A 16243-nucleotide genomic window follows, 5' to 3' on the forward strand; every position below is an offset into this window, starting at 1 on the left:
CTTTTGAAACTGGACAGTGTAAATAGTCTTTTCTTTTTTTTTTGAGATGGAGTTTCACTATTGTTGCCCAGGCTGGAGTGCAATGGCACGATCTCAACTCATCACAACCTCCACCTCCCGGGTTCAAGTGATTCTCCTGCCTCAGCCTCCCGACTGCTGGGATTACAGGCATACACCACCACATCTGGCTAATTCTGTATTTTTAGTAGAGACAGAGTTTCTCCATGTTTCTCAGGCTGGTCTTGAACTCCCAACCTCAGGTGATCCACCTGCCTCAGCCTCCCAAAGAGCTGGGATTACAGGTGTGAGCCACCATACCAGGCTGTAAATAGTCTATTTTTAAGGATAAATTAAAATAAACATTTTTTCTTTTTTTCTTTTTTTCTTTTTTTTTTTTTTTTGAGATGGAGTTTCGCTCTTGTTGCCCAGGCTGGAGTGCAATGGCGCGATCTCGGCTCACCGCAACCTCCGCCTCCTGGGTTCAGGCAATTCTCCTGCCTCAGCCTCCTGAGTAGCTGGGATTACAGGTACGTGCCATCATGCCCAGCTAATTTTTTTGTATTTTTAGTAGAGACAGGGTTTCACCATGTTGACCAGTGGTCTCGATCTCTTGACCTCGTGATCCACCCGCCTCGGCCTCCCAAAGTGCTGGGATTACAGGCTTGAGCCACCGCGCCCGGCCAAAATAAACATTTTTTCTTTCAGACAGGGTCTTACTTTCACTAGGCTGGAGTGCAGTGGCACAAACACAGCTCACTGCAGCCTTGACCTCCTGGCCTGAAGTGATCTTCCCATCTCAGCTTCCCAAGTAGCTGGGGCTACAGGCACGCACCACTATGCCCAGGTAATTTTTTTTTTTTTTTTTTTTTTTTTTTTGAGACGGAGTTTCACTCTTGTTACCCAGGCTGGAGTGCAATGGCACGATCTCGGCTCACCGCAACCTCCGCCTCCTGGGTTCAGGCAATTCTCCTGCTTCAGCCTCCTGAGTAGCTGGAATTACAGGCACGAGCCACCATGCCCAGCTAATTTTTTTTTTTATATTTTTTAGTAGAGACGGGGTTTCACCATGTTGACCAGGATGGTCTCGATCTCTCGACCTCATGATCCACCCGCCTCAGCCTCCCAAAGTGCTGGGATTACAGGCTTGAGCCACCGCGCCCGGCCTGCCCAGGTAATTTTTTAATTTTTAGTAGAGATGGGATCTCAGTATGTTACCAAGCTGGTCTTGAACTCCTGAGCTCAAACTATCCTCCTGCTTGGGCCTCCCAAATGGCTCATGACAGGTATGAGCCACCGTGCCTGGCCAATAAGTAAAAAGGAAATTTAAAAAGTCAGAGTCATTGTGAAAAATGTATTTTATATATACATGTACACTCATAAAATCTAAATGTCTCTACCTAAACATTTCCAGAAATTTCCATATATATCTGTTCCAGTGGAAATATCTTTAAACCTCCTCATTATCTCTGCCAAGAAGAAATCAATCCCAAACTAAGCTGATAGGCAGAATATTTCATTAGATGTTTCAAGCAGCAAATATCCAGCTTTTTAGGTGGGGAAATAATGTGACTTCAGTAAAACACTTGTTAAAAAGTGGTAATAATAGCCGAAGAAAACTATTTCCCCCTAGGGAAAAACTTAAATTAAATCTTTAGGAGGCCCAAGTATATTGCTAAAAATTAGTATGGTTACGCTTTGCAGTGGATTTTATTTTTCTTCAAGAAGAAAAAGATTAAAAAAAAAAAAAAGATAAACATGCTGTTGGTATAACCTCCTGAAATCCAGATTTTCTGTCCAAAGCAATGATTTCCAGGCATTTTCCAAATATTAGGTTTATCTTATTTTTAACATGTATACCAAATTTTAAATCAGAAGGCTGAAACAGAAAATAGCTCATTTTTCTCCTGCTTACAGCAAGAGAGTTCTACAATTTGTTCCCAAGGACCAGGATTTTTTCCATTAACCCTCCCTGTGTTTATAATAATTTGTATTTACCTGCTACCTTTCATCTGACAACCTCAAAGTACTTTACAAACAATCTCTCATCTTTATGCCTTCTTGTCAACAGAAAGGCAAGCATCACACCATGCTTTATAGACTGGGAAATTGAGGGACAGAGAGGCAAGGAGTTACCCGATACTAATAAATGTCAGATAAGGCAAGCAATGCAACCCAGACTGAGCCCTCCAGCACTGCCTCACTCAACTAGGAGCATCCACACTGTTTATCCCCAGAGCCCGTCTGGTCTTTAAATGGATTTCAGGAACCCATTATCATTTTGGCTGTGCAAATAGAAGTACGAGGGGAACAGATTCCTTTATAGGTCCCAAGTTTTCTTTTGCTATAGATAAGGGAGAAAGTATTTAGTTTCTTGTTTCTGAAGACCCAAAACTTTGAAAACCTAAATGTGGGGCAGGCGTGGTGGCTCACACCTGTAATCCCAGCACTTTGGGAGGCTGAGGCGGGTGGATCATTTCAGGGCAAGAGTTCAAGAGCAGCCTGGGCAACATAGGAAACCCCCGCCTCCATCTCTACAAAAAACTTTTTTGAAAAAGTTGGTCAGGTGTGGTAGTGTACACCTGTGATCCCAGCTACTCAGGAAGCTGAGGCGAGAGGCTCGCTTGGGCCTGGGAGGTTGAGGCTGCAGTGAGTCGTGTTTGTGCCACACTGCATTCCAGTCTGGGTGACGTAGTGAGACTCTGTATTCCTCCTTGTTCTTTCTCGATTTCATTAAAAATACTTTTCACCGCTGGGCGCGGTGGCTCAAGCCTGTAATCCCAGCACTTTGGGAGGCCGAGGCGGGTGGATCGCGAGGTCAAGAGATCGAGACCATCCTGGTCAACACGGTGAAACCCCGTCTCTACTAAAAATACAAAAAATTAGCTGGGCATGGTTGTGCCTGCCTGTAATCCCAGCTACTCTGGAGGCTGAGACAGGAGAATTGCCTGAACCCAGGAGGCGGAGGTTGCGGTGAGCCGAGATCGCGCCACTGCACTCTAGCCTGGGTAACAAGAGCGAAACTCCGTCTCAAAAAAAAAAAAAAAAAAAATTACTTTTCACCAAGACATACTTCTGTTTGGCAAATTCAGAAACTTGATACTATGCCTACTAATTAATAGCCACACGAATGAATTTCTTTAAACTAGAAAAGAGAAACAGTCACTGGCTTTGAAAGAATTAGGAGATCACTAGACATCCATGAAACATCTGCTTGAATACAAGCTTCATTCATGACTGCTTCTGCTGGCTCTGCAGTATTTAGTGGTATGAGTCACTGATTCTCAGTGATTCTCAATATGAATAACATCAAATGTTTTAGAAAGCAAAATCTACAGCAGTGACGGGGAAATAAGAGTGACTGATGGGGATTAAGGGAACTGTGCACTAACACAGAAGATCCAGTTTTTGGCTAAGTGCATTGGTGGCTCAGGTCTGTAATCCCAGCTCTTTGGGAGGCCAAGGTGGGAGGATCACTTGAGCCCAGGAGTTTAAGACCAGCCTAGGCAACATAAGGAGACCCCGTCTCTAAACAAAATACAAAAATTAGCAGTTTGGTGATGTGCGCCTGTAGCCCCAGCTACTCAGGAGGCTGAGGCAGGAGAATCACTTGAACCCGAGAGGCAGAGGTTGCAGTGAGTGGAGATCATGCCACTGCACTCCAGCCTGGGCAACATGAAGAAGTGCTGAAAAATAACTCGCTGCCCAGCTGCAAGGGCTGTGGCTAGCATACAGCTCCTTAACGCTCCACCTCATCTTTTGAGTCAAGGTCATCTCTTCTTGCAGTAGTCTAAACCAATGACTGACCCACTCTTCTTGGGACGACCTCTGGCCAATGATAAAGCAAGGCAATGATAAAGCTAGCCATTTCTGCCAGAGGATTCTTGCGTCTGCTCTGGAGCTCCCCATCGGTCTAGTGGAGACTGTCAGGACTGCATCATGATCTGATGGCTCCCACTCTTTTCCCTTCATGGGTGTTACTTCCCAATAAGCCTGCACTCCTGACTCCATCTAAGTACCTTCTTCTAGGATATTGGCACAAATGGTACTTACCTTGCTGGATTCTTGTAACAAATAAACAGGATGATAGATGTAAATACTTTGTCCAGCACCTGGGACATGGCAGGCACTCAATAAACGGCAGTGATGGCTGAGCACGGTGGCTCACATCTGTAATCCCAGCACTTCGGGAGGCCGAGGCCGGCCGATCACCTGACGTTGGTATCGGGGGTAGACCCCATAAATGCCAAGGCAGGAGTCAGAAGCATCAGCCTATTCCCATATAAATAATGAAGAAGAAAATAACTAGAGATATAATCATAGTAGTTATTCATAGGTGGTCTTGGTTATTCATATGTGATTTTAATTATTCATAGGTGATCTTAGTTCTTTTACTAATGCCTCTCAGGTCTCAGAGTGTGAACCTGGAGTGACATTGTGAAAGGCATAACCCTAAGGCAAGAAACTTTAAGCCCCCTGTCACGCCAGCCCATGTAAGGGCTGACGGAGGGCACCTCAGCTGTGTGGCAGCACCAGCACTGGGAAAGCACCTACTGTTTAGCAAGCTGAACTTGAAGGGGATGTCAGAGACGTCTCCTTCCCCGGAGGAGTTAGGAGAAAACTCTGCTCCTCTAAGCTCTTGCAGTAGGCCTGACAGCTGTCAGGGAATCCCACAAACATCCAGGGGCTTAATTGTCTCTATGTGATGCTGTGTTTCAGTGGTCATGTTCCATGTCCACTCTCAGCTCCGCTTCTGCCCCTGATTCGTTTTTTCTTAGAAAACATAATCAGTAAAAATATATAAATATTAATGTCTTTGTTCTTTCTTGACAAGTATGGAAAAGTGCTGATGCATTATGCTCCTTACCTCATCTCGGCTACTAGAAAGTCTTGGGCCCCTACCTATATGACACCTGATGTACTTGACCCTATCACTGACCACCGATGCCATGCCCTGCCTGCTCTGCCCCCAGCTTTGTACTCAATAAAAGTCAGAGTGTGTGGACACTCAAGGGCACTGCCAGATTCTGTGCTTTGGTTGGCATTCCCCTGGGCCCAAACGCTCTCTCTTTTTTTTTTTTTTTTGAGACGGAGTTTCGCTCTTGTTACCCAGGCTGGAGTGCAATGGTTCGATCTCGGCTCACCGCAACCTCCGCCTCCTGGGTTCAGGCAATTCCCCTGCCTCAGCCTCCTGAGTAGCTGGGACTACAGGCACATGCCACCATGCCCATCTAATTTTTTTTTGTATTTTTAGTAGAGACGGGGTTTCACCATGTTGACCAGGATGGTCTCGATCTCTTGACCTCGTGATCTACCCGCCTCGGCCTCCCAAAGTGCTGGGATTACAGGCTTGAGCCACCACGCCCAGCCCCAAACTCTCTTTTGTCTATCTCTGCATCTTGTATCTTTTATTTCTACAGTTTCTCATCTCCACACCAGCAGAAAGGGGCTCAAAGGACCCTGTAGGGCTGGACCCTACAGTTGGGAGTTCGAAACCAGCCCGATCAACATGGAGAAACCCTGTCTCTATTAAAAATACAAAATTAGCCAGGCATGGTGGTGCATGCCTGTAACCCCAGCTACTCGGGAGGCTGAGGCAGAAGCCTCGCTTGAACCTAGGAGGCGGAGGTTGCAGGGAGCTGAGATCATGCCACTGCACCCCAGCCTGGGCAACAAGAGCAAAACTCTGTCTCAAAAAATAAATAAATAAATAAAAATAAATGGCAGTGATGATGACAATCATTCAAGAGTTTAAGACAGGCCGGGTGCGGTGGCTCATGCCTGTAATCCCAGCACTTTGGGAGGCCGAGGTGGGTGGATCACGAGGTCAAGAGATCAAGGCCATCCCGGTCAACATGGTGAAACCCCATCTCTACTAAAAATACAAAAAATTAGCTGGGCATGGTGGCGCGTGCCTGTAATCCCAGGTACTCAGGAGGTTGAGGCAGAAGAATTGCCTGAACCCAGGAGGTGGAGGTTGCGGTGAGCCGAGATCGCGCCATTGCACTCCAGCCTGGGTAACAAGAGCGAAACTCCATCTCAAAAAAAAAAAAAAAAGTGTTTAAGACAATAGGGGATGGCACATGTGAAAATATTACAGTAATTATAGAGTTCATGCAGTTATAAGCTATTTCCAGTTTTGGAACCCACGAAGTAGACAAGTACAAATGGAAACTGTGGCTGCTGTACTGCATACACGGAAACCATAGGTGTTGATGTAGGAATTAATTCTTACTAAAAACCTAATTCCAATCACAAGAACTATATGCTCTAATTTTAAAAATCATATCGTTTATATGTTATGGTTTACAGGTGAAAGATATTACGGCTTTTGCAACAAGAAAATGGAAGTTCCATCTACCTTTTTTGGTTGGTGGGGGTGGTGGCTTGAATCTATAAACAGTTGAGGTTGTTAAGCTTTATGTAAGTTTAACAGAAAATTTTACAAACAGGATGCGGTTTGAGTTAAAGGTTGATCTGAAGTGAAAGATCATGATAAACTGATATTAAAAACTTAAGGCCTGAGGCGGTGGTGCACGCCTGTAATCCCAGTAGTTTGGGAGGCCAAGGCAGGTGGATCACCTGAAGTCAGGAGTTTGAGATCAGCCTGGACAACATAGTGAAACCCTGTCTCTACTACAAGTACAAAATTTGCTGGGCGTGGTGGTGGGTGCCTATAATCCCAGCTACTCAGGAGGCTGAGGCAGAAGAATCGCTTGAACCTGGGAGGCGGAGGTTTCAGTGAGCCAAGATTGCTCCACTGTTCTCCAGCCTGGGTGATTTGAGACAGACAAAAGCAAAACTCTGTCTCAAAACAAACAGCAACAAAAAAACCTTACATACCCTCCAAAGTACTCTCTAATATAATACACATATTTGGTCTCTTACGATTTAAAAAAAAAGTTTTTTGACTAAACACATTACTAGGCTCAAGCTAGTATGAGTATACAAGTAAAACAGGAAACAAATATTCCTTTATAAACACTAATTCCAGAAGACTTCACACCCACATTCTAAAATCTAATTAGATTAATTTCCCAGGGCATTCATGTATTCCTGGTAGCTTTCAATTTTTAAGCGTCAAAGTAAAGCCTTATACTTAAACGTGGGTGGTGTTGATGAAACAAGTGTGAGTAATACTTGCAGGAAACACAATATTAGCTTTAGCTGGTTAGAATAGTCCTTCAAAGAAGCACTTTCCACGTCTCACCAATGTAAAGCATGAGTTGTAATGTGTTCGCACAGTAAGTATAGACACTTACAAAACTCTCTTATGTGCTAAAAGTACAGTTTTGCCTACCGAAATGCCAAGTTACACAAATTTTCAGGATTTTGCCTTATGTACAAAGCGAAGGCAGCAAATTGATGTCTAAATATCAACTGTAACATCTCCAGGCCTCCCACAGTTTATTTTCTTTTAATATCTACTGAACAGAAAAGACATGTGCCAAGTTTGTTCTCTTGGAGAAGTAAGGATGACAAAACTAAGCTGATTTTGTTTCCCTTCTGAGGTAGTTCTGCCCTGGCCACCACGGTTCAGGGAGTAATCTCCCCTGTTGGTCTCGCCATGTTTATCCCAAACAGAAATCTCTGAAGGGTTAAGAAAAAAGAGGAGTGGAGGTTGGGCATGGTGGCTCATGCCTGTAATCCCAGCACTTTGGGAGGCCGAGGCAGGCAGATCACTTCAGGTCGGGAGTTTGTGACCACCCTGGCCAACACGGTGAAACCCATCTCTACTATGAAAAATACAAACATTGGCTGGGCATGGTGGTGGAGGCCTGCAGTTACTCGGGAGGCTGAGGCATGAGAATCACTTGAACCTAGGAGGCAGAGGTTGCAGTGACCTGAGATTGCATCACTGTGCTTCAGCCTGGATGACAGAGCAAAACTCCATCTCAAAAAAGAAAAAAGAGCACTGGGAACTACTGTTAATAGTGTACTACAATTTAGCATTCAAGGGGAGTAAGAAGAGGTAATAATTTTCCAATGTCTGGAACTGTTAATGATTAGTTACATTAAAATTTTAAAAAACTAGCCGGGCGCGGTGGCTCAAGCCTGTAATCCCAGCACTTTGGGAGGCCGAGGCGGGTGGATCACGAGGTCAAGAGATCGAGACCATCCTGGTCAACATGGTGAAACCCCGTCTCTACTAAAAGTGCAAAAAATTAGCTGGGCATGGTGGCACGTGCCTGTAATCCCAGCTACTCAGGAGGCTGAGGCAGGAGAATTGCCTGAGCCCAGGAGGTGGAGGTTGCGGTGAGCCGAGATCACGCCATTGCACTCCAGCCTGGGTAACAAGAGCGAAACTCCGTGTCAAAAAAAAAAAATTTAAAAAACTAGTTTAAAATTTCAACACACTGTGAAGTGTTCTTATATAAACATATGTACACATACCAGGCCTAAGTAGAATGAACAACAGAGAAGGGATAATTTTTCAAACCCTACTTTAAAGTCAAAAAAGGTACCCAGAATCTAGACTGTGTGTATTTGGGGGGAGAAAGGATATGGAAGATCTCTGTATCTTCTACTCAATTTGGCTATAAACCGAAACTGCTCTAAAAAAATAAAGTCAGCCGGGCACGGTGGCTCACGCCTATAATCCCAGCACTTTGGAAGGGTGAGGTGGGCAATCAGCTGAGGGCAGGAGCTCTAGACCAGCCTGACCAACATGGAGAAACCCCATCTCTACTAAAAATACAAAATTAGCTGGGTGTGGTGGTGCATGCTACTTGGGAGGCTGAGGCAGGAGAATCGCTTCAACCCAGGAGGCGGAGGTTGCAGTGAGCCGAGATCTCGCCGTTGCATTCCAGCCTGGGCAACAACAGCGAAACTGTCTCAATCAATCAGTCAATCAATCTAAAAAAATAAAGTCTGGTTGGGCGCAGTGGCTCACGCCTGTAACCTCAGCACTTTGGGAGGCCAAGGCTAAAAATACAAAAAAATTAGCCAGGCATGGTGGCTCATGCCTGTAATCCCAGCTCTCGTGAGGTTGAGGCAGGAGAATCAATTGAAACTCGGGGGAACAGAGGTTGCAGTGAGCCGAGATCACACCATTGCACTCCAGCCTGGGCAACAAGAACAAAACTTCGTCTCTAAAAATAAAAAATTAAGCTGGGCACGGTGGCTCAGGCCTGTAATCCCACCACTTTGGGAGGCTGAGGTGGGCAGATCACCTGAGGTCAGGAATTCGAGACCAGCCTGACCAATATGGTGAAACCCCATCTTAAAAAAAAAAAATTAAGCCGGGCGCGGTGGCTCAAGCCTGTAATCCCAGCACTTTGGGAGGCCGAGGCGGGTGGATCACGAGGTCAAGAGATCGAGACCATCCTGGTCAACATGGTGAAACCCCGTCTCTACTAAAAATACAAAAATTAGCTGGGCATGGTGGCGTGTGCCTGTAATCCCAGCTACTCAGGAGGCTGAGGCAGGAGAATTGCCTGAACCCAGGAGGCGGAGGTTGCGGTGAGCCGAGATCGCGCCATTGCACTCCAGCCTGAGCAACGAGAGCGAAACTCCGTCTCAAAAAAAAAAAAAAAAAAAAAATTAAAAAAGATAAAGTCTATTTTCCAAAAACATACCTAGAATTATATATTTTTCACACGTGCCAAAGTTCAGAAAGGTGTTATGATTATCTTCCCATTATTTTTAAAAAGCAAATGTTAAAACAAAAGGAAAAAAAGGGATTTATTCATTCATCCAATAAATATTTACTGAACTCCTACACTGAGTCAGGCATTGTTTCCAGTACAGTCCTGGTAGACAGTCCTCACGTGGCTGCCTCTTGAAAGTGCACACCATGATCAATGCCAACATATCCAACAGCCGAATGTACATTATATGCCTGGCATGGTTCTAAAAATCACAGGTAAAAAAAATTACATACAAGCAACACAGGTGGCTTCTTACTATACTAACCAATACGCATCACTCGCGTTTCTCTGTTCTCTTCCTTGTATCTACTTCATTTCTCATTAGCACCAGAGCAAATAAATAAAGATGACAGGGAGGATACTAGGAGACAGCAAAACCAGGTTCTGTCACTGAATAATTTGTTAGCTGCAAAGAGTAGAATAATTATGAGGCAGGCTTCACTTTCCAGTGGATTTATTCATACTTCACACTAATGAGCAAGCTAATAAAAAGCTGAACTAACACTTCGGTAACCTGTCACTTCCCTCAATAAGCAGGCAAGGAAAAAAAAATCCAAATGTAAGCAACTCTTGCTTTGCCACTTCTCCCACAACCAGCCACAACTTCAACAAGTCAGCGAACATATTTACCTTACTAACACTTCCTTTTTAACAAGTCTTGAGTAAATGTATTTTGGTTAATCTTACCTAAAAACATTAATTTTTTCTTTTGACTCTGATGTTATAGGCTAGAGGTAAAACCTACTTCATAAGCTTCCACATAGCTATCTTTCAATGTATACAATGTGACTTACAATAGATTCAGGCTGGTGTCCTGCACACAGTAGTTGTTCAATAAAAATTTTGAAAACTGGCTGGGCGCGGTGGCTCAAGCCTGTAATCCCAGCACTTTGGGAGGCCGAGGCGGGTGGATCACGAGGTCGAGAGATTGAGACCATCCTGGTCAACATGGTGAAACCCCGTCTCTACTAAAAGCGCAAAAAATTAGCTGGGCATGGTGGCACGTGCCTGTAATCCCAGCTACTCAGGAGGCTGAGGCAGGAGAATTGCCTGAGCCCAGGAGGCGGAGGTTGCGGTGAGCCGAGATCGCGCCATTGCACTCCAGCCTGGGTAACAAGGGCGAAACTCCGTCTCAAAAAAAAAAAAAAAAAAAAAATTGAAAACTGATTAAAAGGCAATGTTGTAAAGAGCTGTAAACTATTTTATTATAACTTAATCACTTCAAAATGGCCATTTAAGCCTGGGCGAGGTGCCTCACTGCCTGTAATCCCAGCACTTTGGGATGCCAAGGTGGGCGGATCACCTGAGGTCAGGATTTGAGACCAGCCTGGTCAACATGATGAAAACCCATCTCTACTAAAAATAACAAAAATTAGCCAGGCATGGTGGCGCACAGCTGTAGTCTCAGCTACTTGGGAGGCTGAGGCAGGAGAATCGCTAGAACCCAGGAGGTGGAGGTTGCAGTGAGATCACGCCAGCCTGGGCAACAAGAGCAAAAGTCCATCTCAAAAAAATTTAAAAAAAAAAAAGAAGAAGAAGAAAGTTTATTTCTATAGAGGGGTTTAAAAAAAAGTGAAAAAGAAAGAGGAAGAGAAAGGTTGTACTCCCTCTACAAAGCAGGATGTGGCTTAGGAGTAGGCCTTTAATGTAAAATGCACACTAGAAACCTTTAGCTGGTAAAAGCCTATGTTGACGTTAACCTAAAGTCCTAAAATGTATGTAAAATCTAATAGCATTTGTGAAAGTCCCTGAAAGCTGCAACCACCTGTTACAAATAACTCATGGCCACCCAAACCATAGCTCTGTCTTTCTCCATCTAGAAGAATAATTCTGCCAAGTTCGGCTTTAGCGCCCGCCCCATCATTATCTCATTATACATGTGCATGATTCCAAAGCCACCATTCGAGGAAAACCCTTAATCACTGCCCTCCGCTGGGCTACCCATGCACCACACATCATCAAGTCTCTGGCCACGGGAGAAACTGGGACTTGCTTTTTACAATCCTTCATTATTCTAGTATTTTTAATCTCAAAAGCTACTAGGTCTTATACATCTTTGCATTTCACCTGAAAACTTCAATTTTGCATTTCTGTTAGTAGTGCAATCATGTGTTCATTCCTTTCCCTATATTAAACTATAAACTACTCAAAGGCAAATGCTGGTACTCATGTCTTTTTTCAAGGACAGGCATGGTGGCTCACGCCTGTAATCCCAGCACTTTGGGAGGCTGAGGCAAGTGGATCATCTGAGGTCAGGAATTTGAGACCAGCCTGACCAATACGGCAAAACCCCATCTCTACTAAATACACAAAAAAATTAGCCAGACATGGTGGTGGGCACCTGTAGTCCCAGCTACTTGGGAAGCTGAGGCAGGAGAATCGCTCGAACCCAGGATGCAGAAGCTGCAGTGAGCCAAGGTCATGCCACCGCATACCAGCCTGAGCGACAGAGTGAGACTCCATCTCAAAAAAAAAGTCTTTTAAAACTCCTCATTGCCATACACTTGCATATACAGAACTGTTAACTGATTCATTCTTCCTCATAAAATTATCAAGTGAAAAAATTACAAATAGTTCACACTTCTTCTTTAAAAATAATTTCCAATTTTTATTGTAGAAAATTTCAAATATATATAGTACAAAGAATAGTGTAATGAACCCTTCTGTACCAAGCACCTGGCTTCAGCAACGGCTAACTCTGTTTCACGATCTCCCATCTACTAACAACCCAAATTACTGTGAAGTAAATCTAAGATTTTCATATCATTTATATTTGTATATATCCCAGTTCCCATTTATTTTCTTTTTGCTTTTCTTAAAGAGCTGGCTTCTCGAGATACTGCCCAAGCTGTTCCTGAACTCCTAGGCTCAAGTGATCCTCCCAACTTGACCTACCAAGGTGCTGGGATTCCAGGTCTGAGCCACTGCATCCCGCCTCTCTCATTTATTTTCAACCACTCCTAACCCTGCCTTCCTTCCCACTCTTCCACCCTCAAAAAGAAATGTACAGAATAATGCAGAAAATTGCTGCTGTTTTAGCAGTTTTGCTCATAGCCACTCCCTCTCTTTGAGATTATCTTCTGTCCCATTCACTAACATCACGGAATATTGTGTTCCGTCCCTATTTCACTCAGAAATAATTTGTACCCTTTCCCTCCTTAATTTCATTCTCCTGTTTGAACAAGTGAAAAAAAATTGTGCAACAATTTCTACTGTCTTGATAAAGATTACTTCTGATTTGCTTCCCCACCCCAGACAAGCTAAAGACAACTAAAGGGAGTGGAAGGATTAGAAGAGGAGAGAAACTTCAATACAGCACTCAAAGTGGTAGATTTTTGCCTATATTGGTGTGTGCAAATATTTTAAACTATGTTATTTTCAAAATGATATTTGTAAACATCAGCGGAAATTCTGTCATGAATCCCTTTTAGGCAGAAGATGTTTATAAAAGGAATGATTTTAATTTAAAGGAGCTATTGCCCTCAGGATTTTGGTAATAATAACCGTAGCTGCTTCTGAACCTAACAAATGGTTATGTAAAAACACTTAAAGCAAACGAGAGCGCGCGCGCGCGCGCGCGCACACACACACACACACACACACACACACACACACAAGGGAGGATGCGCTCTGCTTCTGTAATTGTTCTAACCTTGTTTTATTTTGACATGAGATTTCTTGGCCTCATCTCGACAGCAACACCACCCTACACTTTCTCCTCCACACCCTTTGCAAATAGAATTCCAAAAGGTAGTGAGGCACTTCAGAGTTCGTCTGGGAAATGGCTCATCTTGAGGGCATTTCGGTGCAGTAACAGATTTCGTCCGCTCCTTCCTGGGCCGCCTCGCTGCCCGTCCCCTGCCCAGTGATTTCTCCAGGAATCCTCGGAGGGCAGAGAAAGAGCTCCATCCACAGCCGGCCCCCTCGCCGCCGCCCTGGCACCCCTGCACGCCTTCAGCCCCACGGGCTGCCAGTTTACCGTGCGCACCCCCACAACCAAGCATCTCCTCGAGGTGCCCCTCGCCGCCAACCTTCCCCATTGGAAACTCTTTCCTCCGAGCAACCGTTAAAGATCACTGACCTCGAGAACGCCTCTCCCTGAGGGAGATCACATAAGATCTCTCCCCAACTCCCACTACTTTCCCCTCCGGATCAGATGTCGCAGTGCCCCCATCCCACTCAGGATCCGAGCTACCCCGAGAGAACAAGTGCACGCGGAGTCGCCACGGGCCAGAAGTCCTCGCCTCCAGAGCCAAGACCACACTCCACCCCCCGGCACCCCAAAACCCGACCCCCGGAGCCCGCCCAGGCCGTCCCGCCCCCGGGGGAGCGCGCGGTCCGCCAGCGCCTCTGCGGAGCCAGGACAGAACTCGCGGCCGGGGCGCCCAGAGACCCAACGCAGCGCCGCGCCGACGGGGCCTCCACGCCCCCACGCCCAGTCCCGGCCCTCCCCGGGCATCCGCGACTCGCCCCGGGGGATTAGGGCTCGGCCCGACACACACCGCCCGCCCCGGGGCGCCGGGGACAAGGAGGCCCGCCCGCGCCGCTCCTGAGGCCGCCGGGGACCCGCACCAACTTCCCTTGCCTCCGAAGGACGAACCGGCCCGCACCTCCTGCTCGGGCCAAGGCAGACGAGGGGCACGGGGACACCGCCTCCTCTCCAGGCCGCGGAGACCCAGACCAGCGCGCCCTCGAGTCCGCCGGGCAGCACGATCCGTGCCCCCTCCCCAGGCCGCAGGGAAATGCAGCGTGCGCCCCGCGTCTGCCCACGGGCCCAGCCCCTCACTTACCCAGAGCTCGGTGCCCCAGCTCATGGTGCAGGGGGCGCGAAGGGGCGCTCCGCGCGGCGGGCGCGGCCCTCCGGTCCCCTTCCCCGGCGATCCCTTTGCCCCCCGAGATCCCCGCGACCGCGGAAAGCCCGGAGCCCGCGCGGCCTCCTCTGGCTCGCAGCTCCTCGCCCGGGGTCTCCTCGGCGACTCCTCCTCCCCGCCGCGCCACAGCAAAATGGCCCGAGGAAGCAGCAGCCGCGGCCGCCGCAGCGCCCGCCCGCCCGCCCTACACCCGAGAGCGGGGGAGGGGCGAGAGAGGAGGGGCGCAGGGGCGGGGCTCGGGGGCGGGGCCAGCCTGACAGCTCGCGCACGCGCGCCCACCGTCCCGGCCCCCTCCCCCGGGCTCCCCCGGCCGGGTCCGCGTAGCCCCGGGGTGAGGAAGGAACCTGAGGGAGGCGTGAGGCACGGCGGGACTCGGATCCCGAGGACTCCCCCTGCCAATCTCCTAATGACTTAGTGACCACTCTGCTCGCAGGACTAGCGCTCGCCTCGCAACGCGGCCAGCCCGGGGGCTCACGGATGCTCCGCCGCGGTCTGAGATCGCTCCCCTACGCGCAGCGCCGCTCGGGATTTAAGGACAATACTTTCCCCTGGCAGCCATGCGCGTCGTGCAGAGTCAGCCCGGAGGCTCTTTTCCCACCGCCCGTGGGAGGCCTGAGAGCGGGGTAGGCTGGTGCGGTGAGAGTGGGGCCCGGTAAGTGGTGTCTGCGCGCTGCGTAGATAGGGACGTCGAGGCCAGTACCAACGGCCTCGAGTATCTGGGGAAAGAATCCAGGGGCGTGCAACCGGCGATTTCCAATCTCTGAAACCAGTGATTTCCAACTTGTTCAGCCAAGAAACTCTCAGATGTGAAATCACGTTACCGCCTAGTGGGTAAAAGCAAAGGCGCTGGGTACACAGATAACTCTTGGTTCAAATCCAGCCTCCGGCATGTGCCTGCCAGGTGGAAGCGGACAATATCTCCACCGCTGGAGGCGCAGAGCGCAGTCCGCCTAACTGAGGCAATAATGCGTCCATCTCCACGTGCGTTCCCGAGGATCAGGGAGGTGTGAGCCGAGGCCTAGGGTTGGTAAACTCAGCGCTCATTTTATCAGTAGACAAACTCCTTCTCTGTATTTTACAGAGGTCTGCACAAATGTTTCTGACAAGCTAGAAAGAATGTTTAGAGTTCCAACTCCTCTGAATCACTAGGCCTTTCCCCACAGCTTATCTTTCTCCCTTGGTTAATGCTACTACTGTATCCTTTTCTGAATAACCATGCGACTCTCAACATGGGGCCCAAGTTTAAAAATATTTTACAATGATGCATTTCTCCAATCCCACCCCACCATTTTCAAACTGCTTATCATTCTTCATTAAAAGGTGGAGCTAAGCCAGGTCTGGTGGCTCCCACCTGTAATCCCAGGAGTTCGGGAGGCCCAAGCCGGAGGATGGCTGTATCCCAGGAATTTGAGACCAGCCTGGGCAACACTGCAAGACCCTGTCTCTACAAAAAATTTAAAACAACAACAACAACAACAAAAAACTAGCCGGGCACGGTAGCATGCACGTGTGGTCCCAGCTAATCAGGAGGCTGGGACAGGAAGATTGCTTGAGCCCAGGAGGCTGAAGTTGCAGTGATCTATGATCATGCCATTACCCTCCAGCTTGAGCAACACAGCAAGACCCTGTCTCAAAAATATTAACAATAATGAATTAAGGCCGGGCACAGTGGCTCATGCCTATAATCCCAGCACTTTGGGAAGCCAAAGTGAGTGGACTACCTGA

At 47.4% G+C, this 16243-nt stretch overlaps 1 protein-coding gene across 25 annotated transcripts in view; it reads right to left on the reverse strand.

The window, feature by feature from the left end:
* The window catches only part of FNBP1 (formin binding protein 1), a 168817-nt gene extending 154120 nt beyond the window's left edge, over positions 1-14697 (reverse strand). For 17 of the 25 annotated variants that reach the window (XM_039475166.2, XM_074395465.1, XM_074395463.1 and 14 more), the window contains exon 1: positions 14438-14675. In XM_039475166.2, coding sequence (XP_039331100.2) covers positions 14438-14461 — 24 coding nt within the window. In that variant the 5' untranslated portion in view covers positions 14462-14675. Of the gene's footprint in view, positions 1-14437 lie in introns of all 25 variants that reach the window. The other 8 variants (XM_039475148.2, XM_074395464.1, XM_039475163.2 and 5 more) reach the window with 2 other exon arrangements.
* Positions 14698-16243: the final 1546 nt, after the last annotated feature.

Source organism: Saimiri boliviensis, chromosome 2 (assembly GCF_048565385.1).
Source record: "Saimiri boliviensis isolate mSaiBol1 chromosome 2, mSaiBol1.pri, whole genome shotgun sequence".
Lineage (NCBI taxonomy): Eukaryota > Metazoa > Chordata > Mammalia > Primates > Cebidae > Saimiri > Saimiri boliviensis.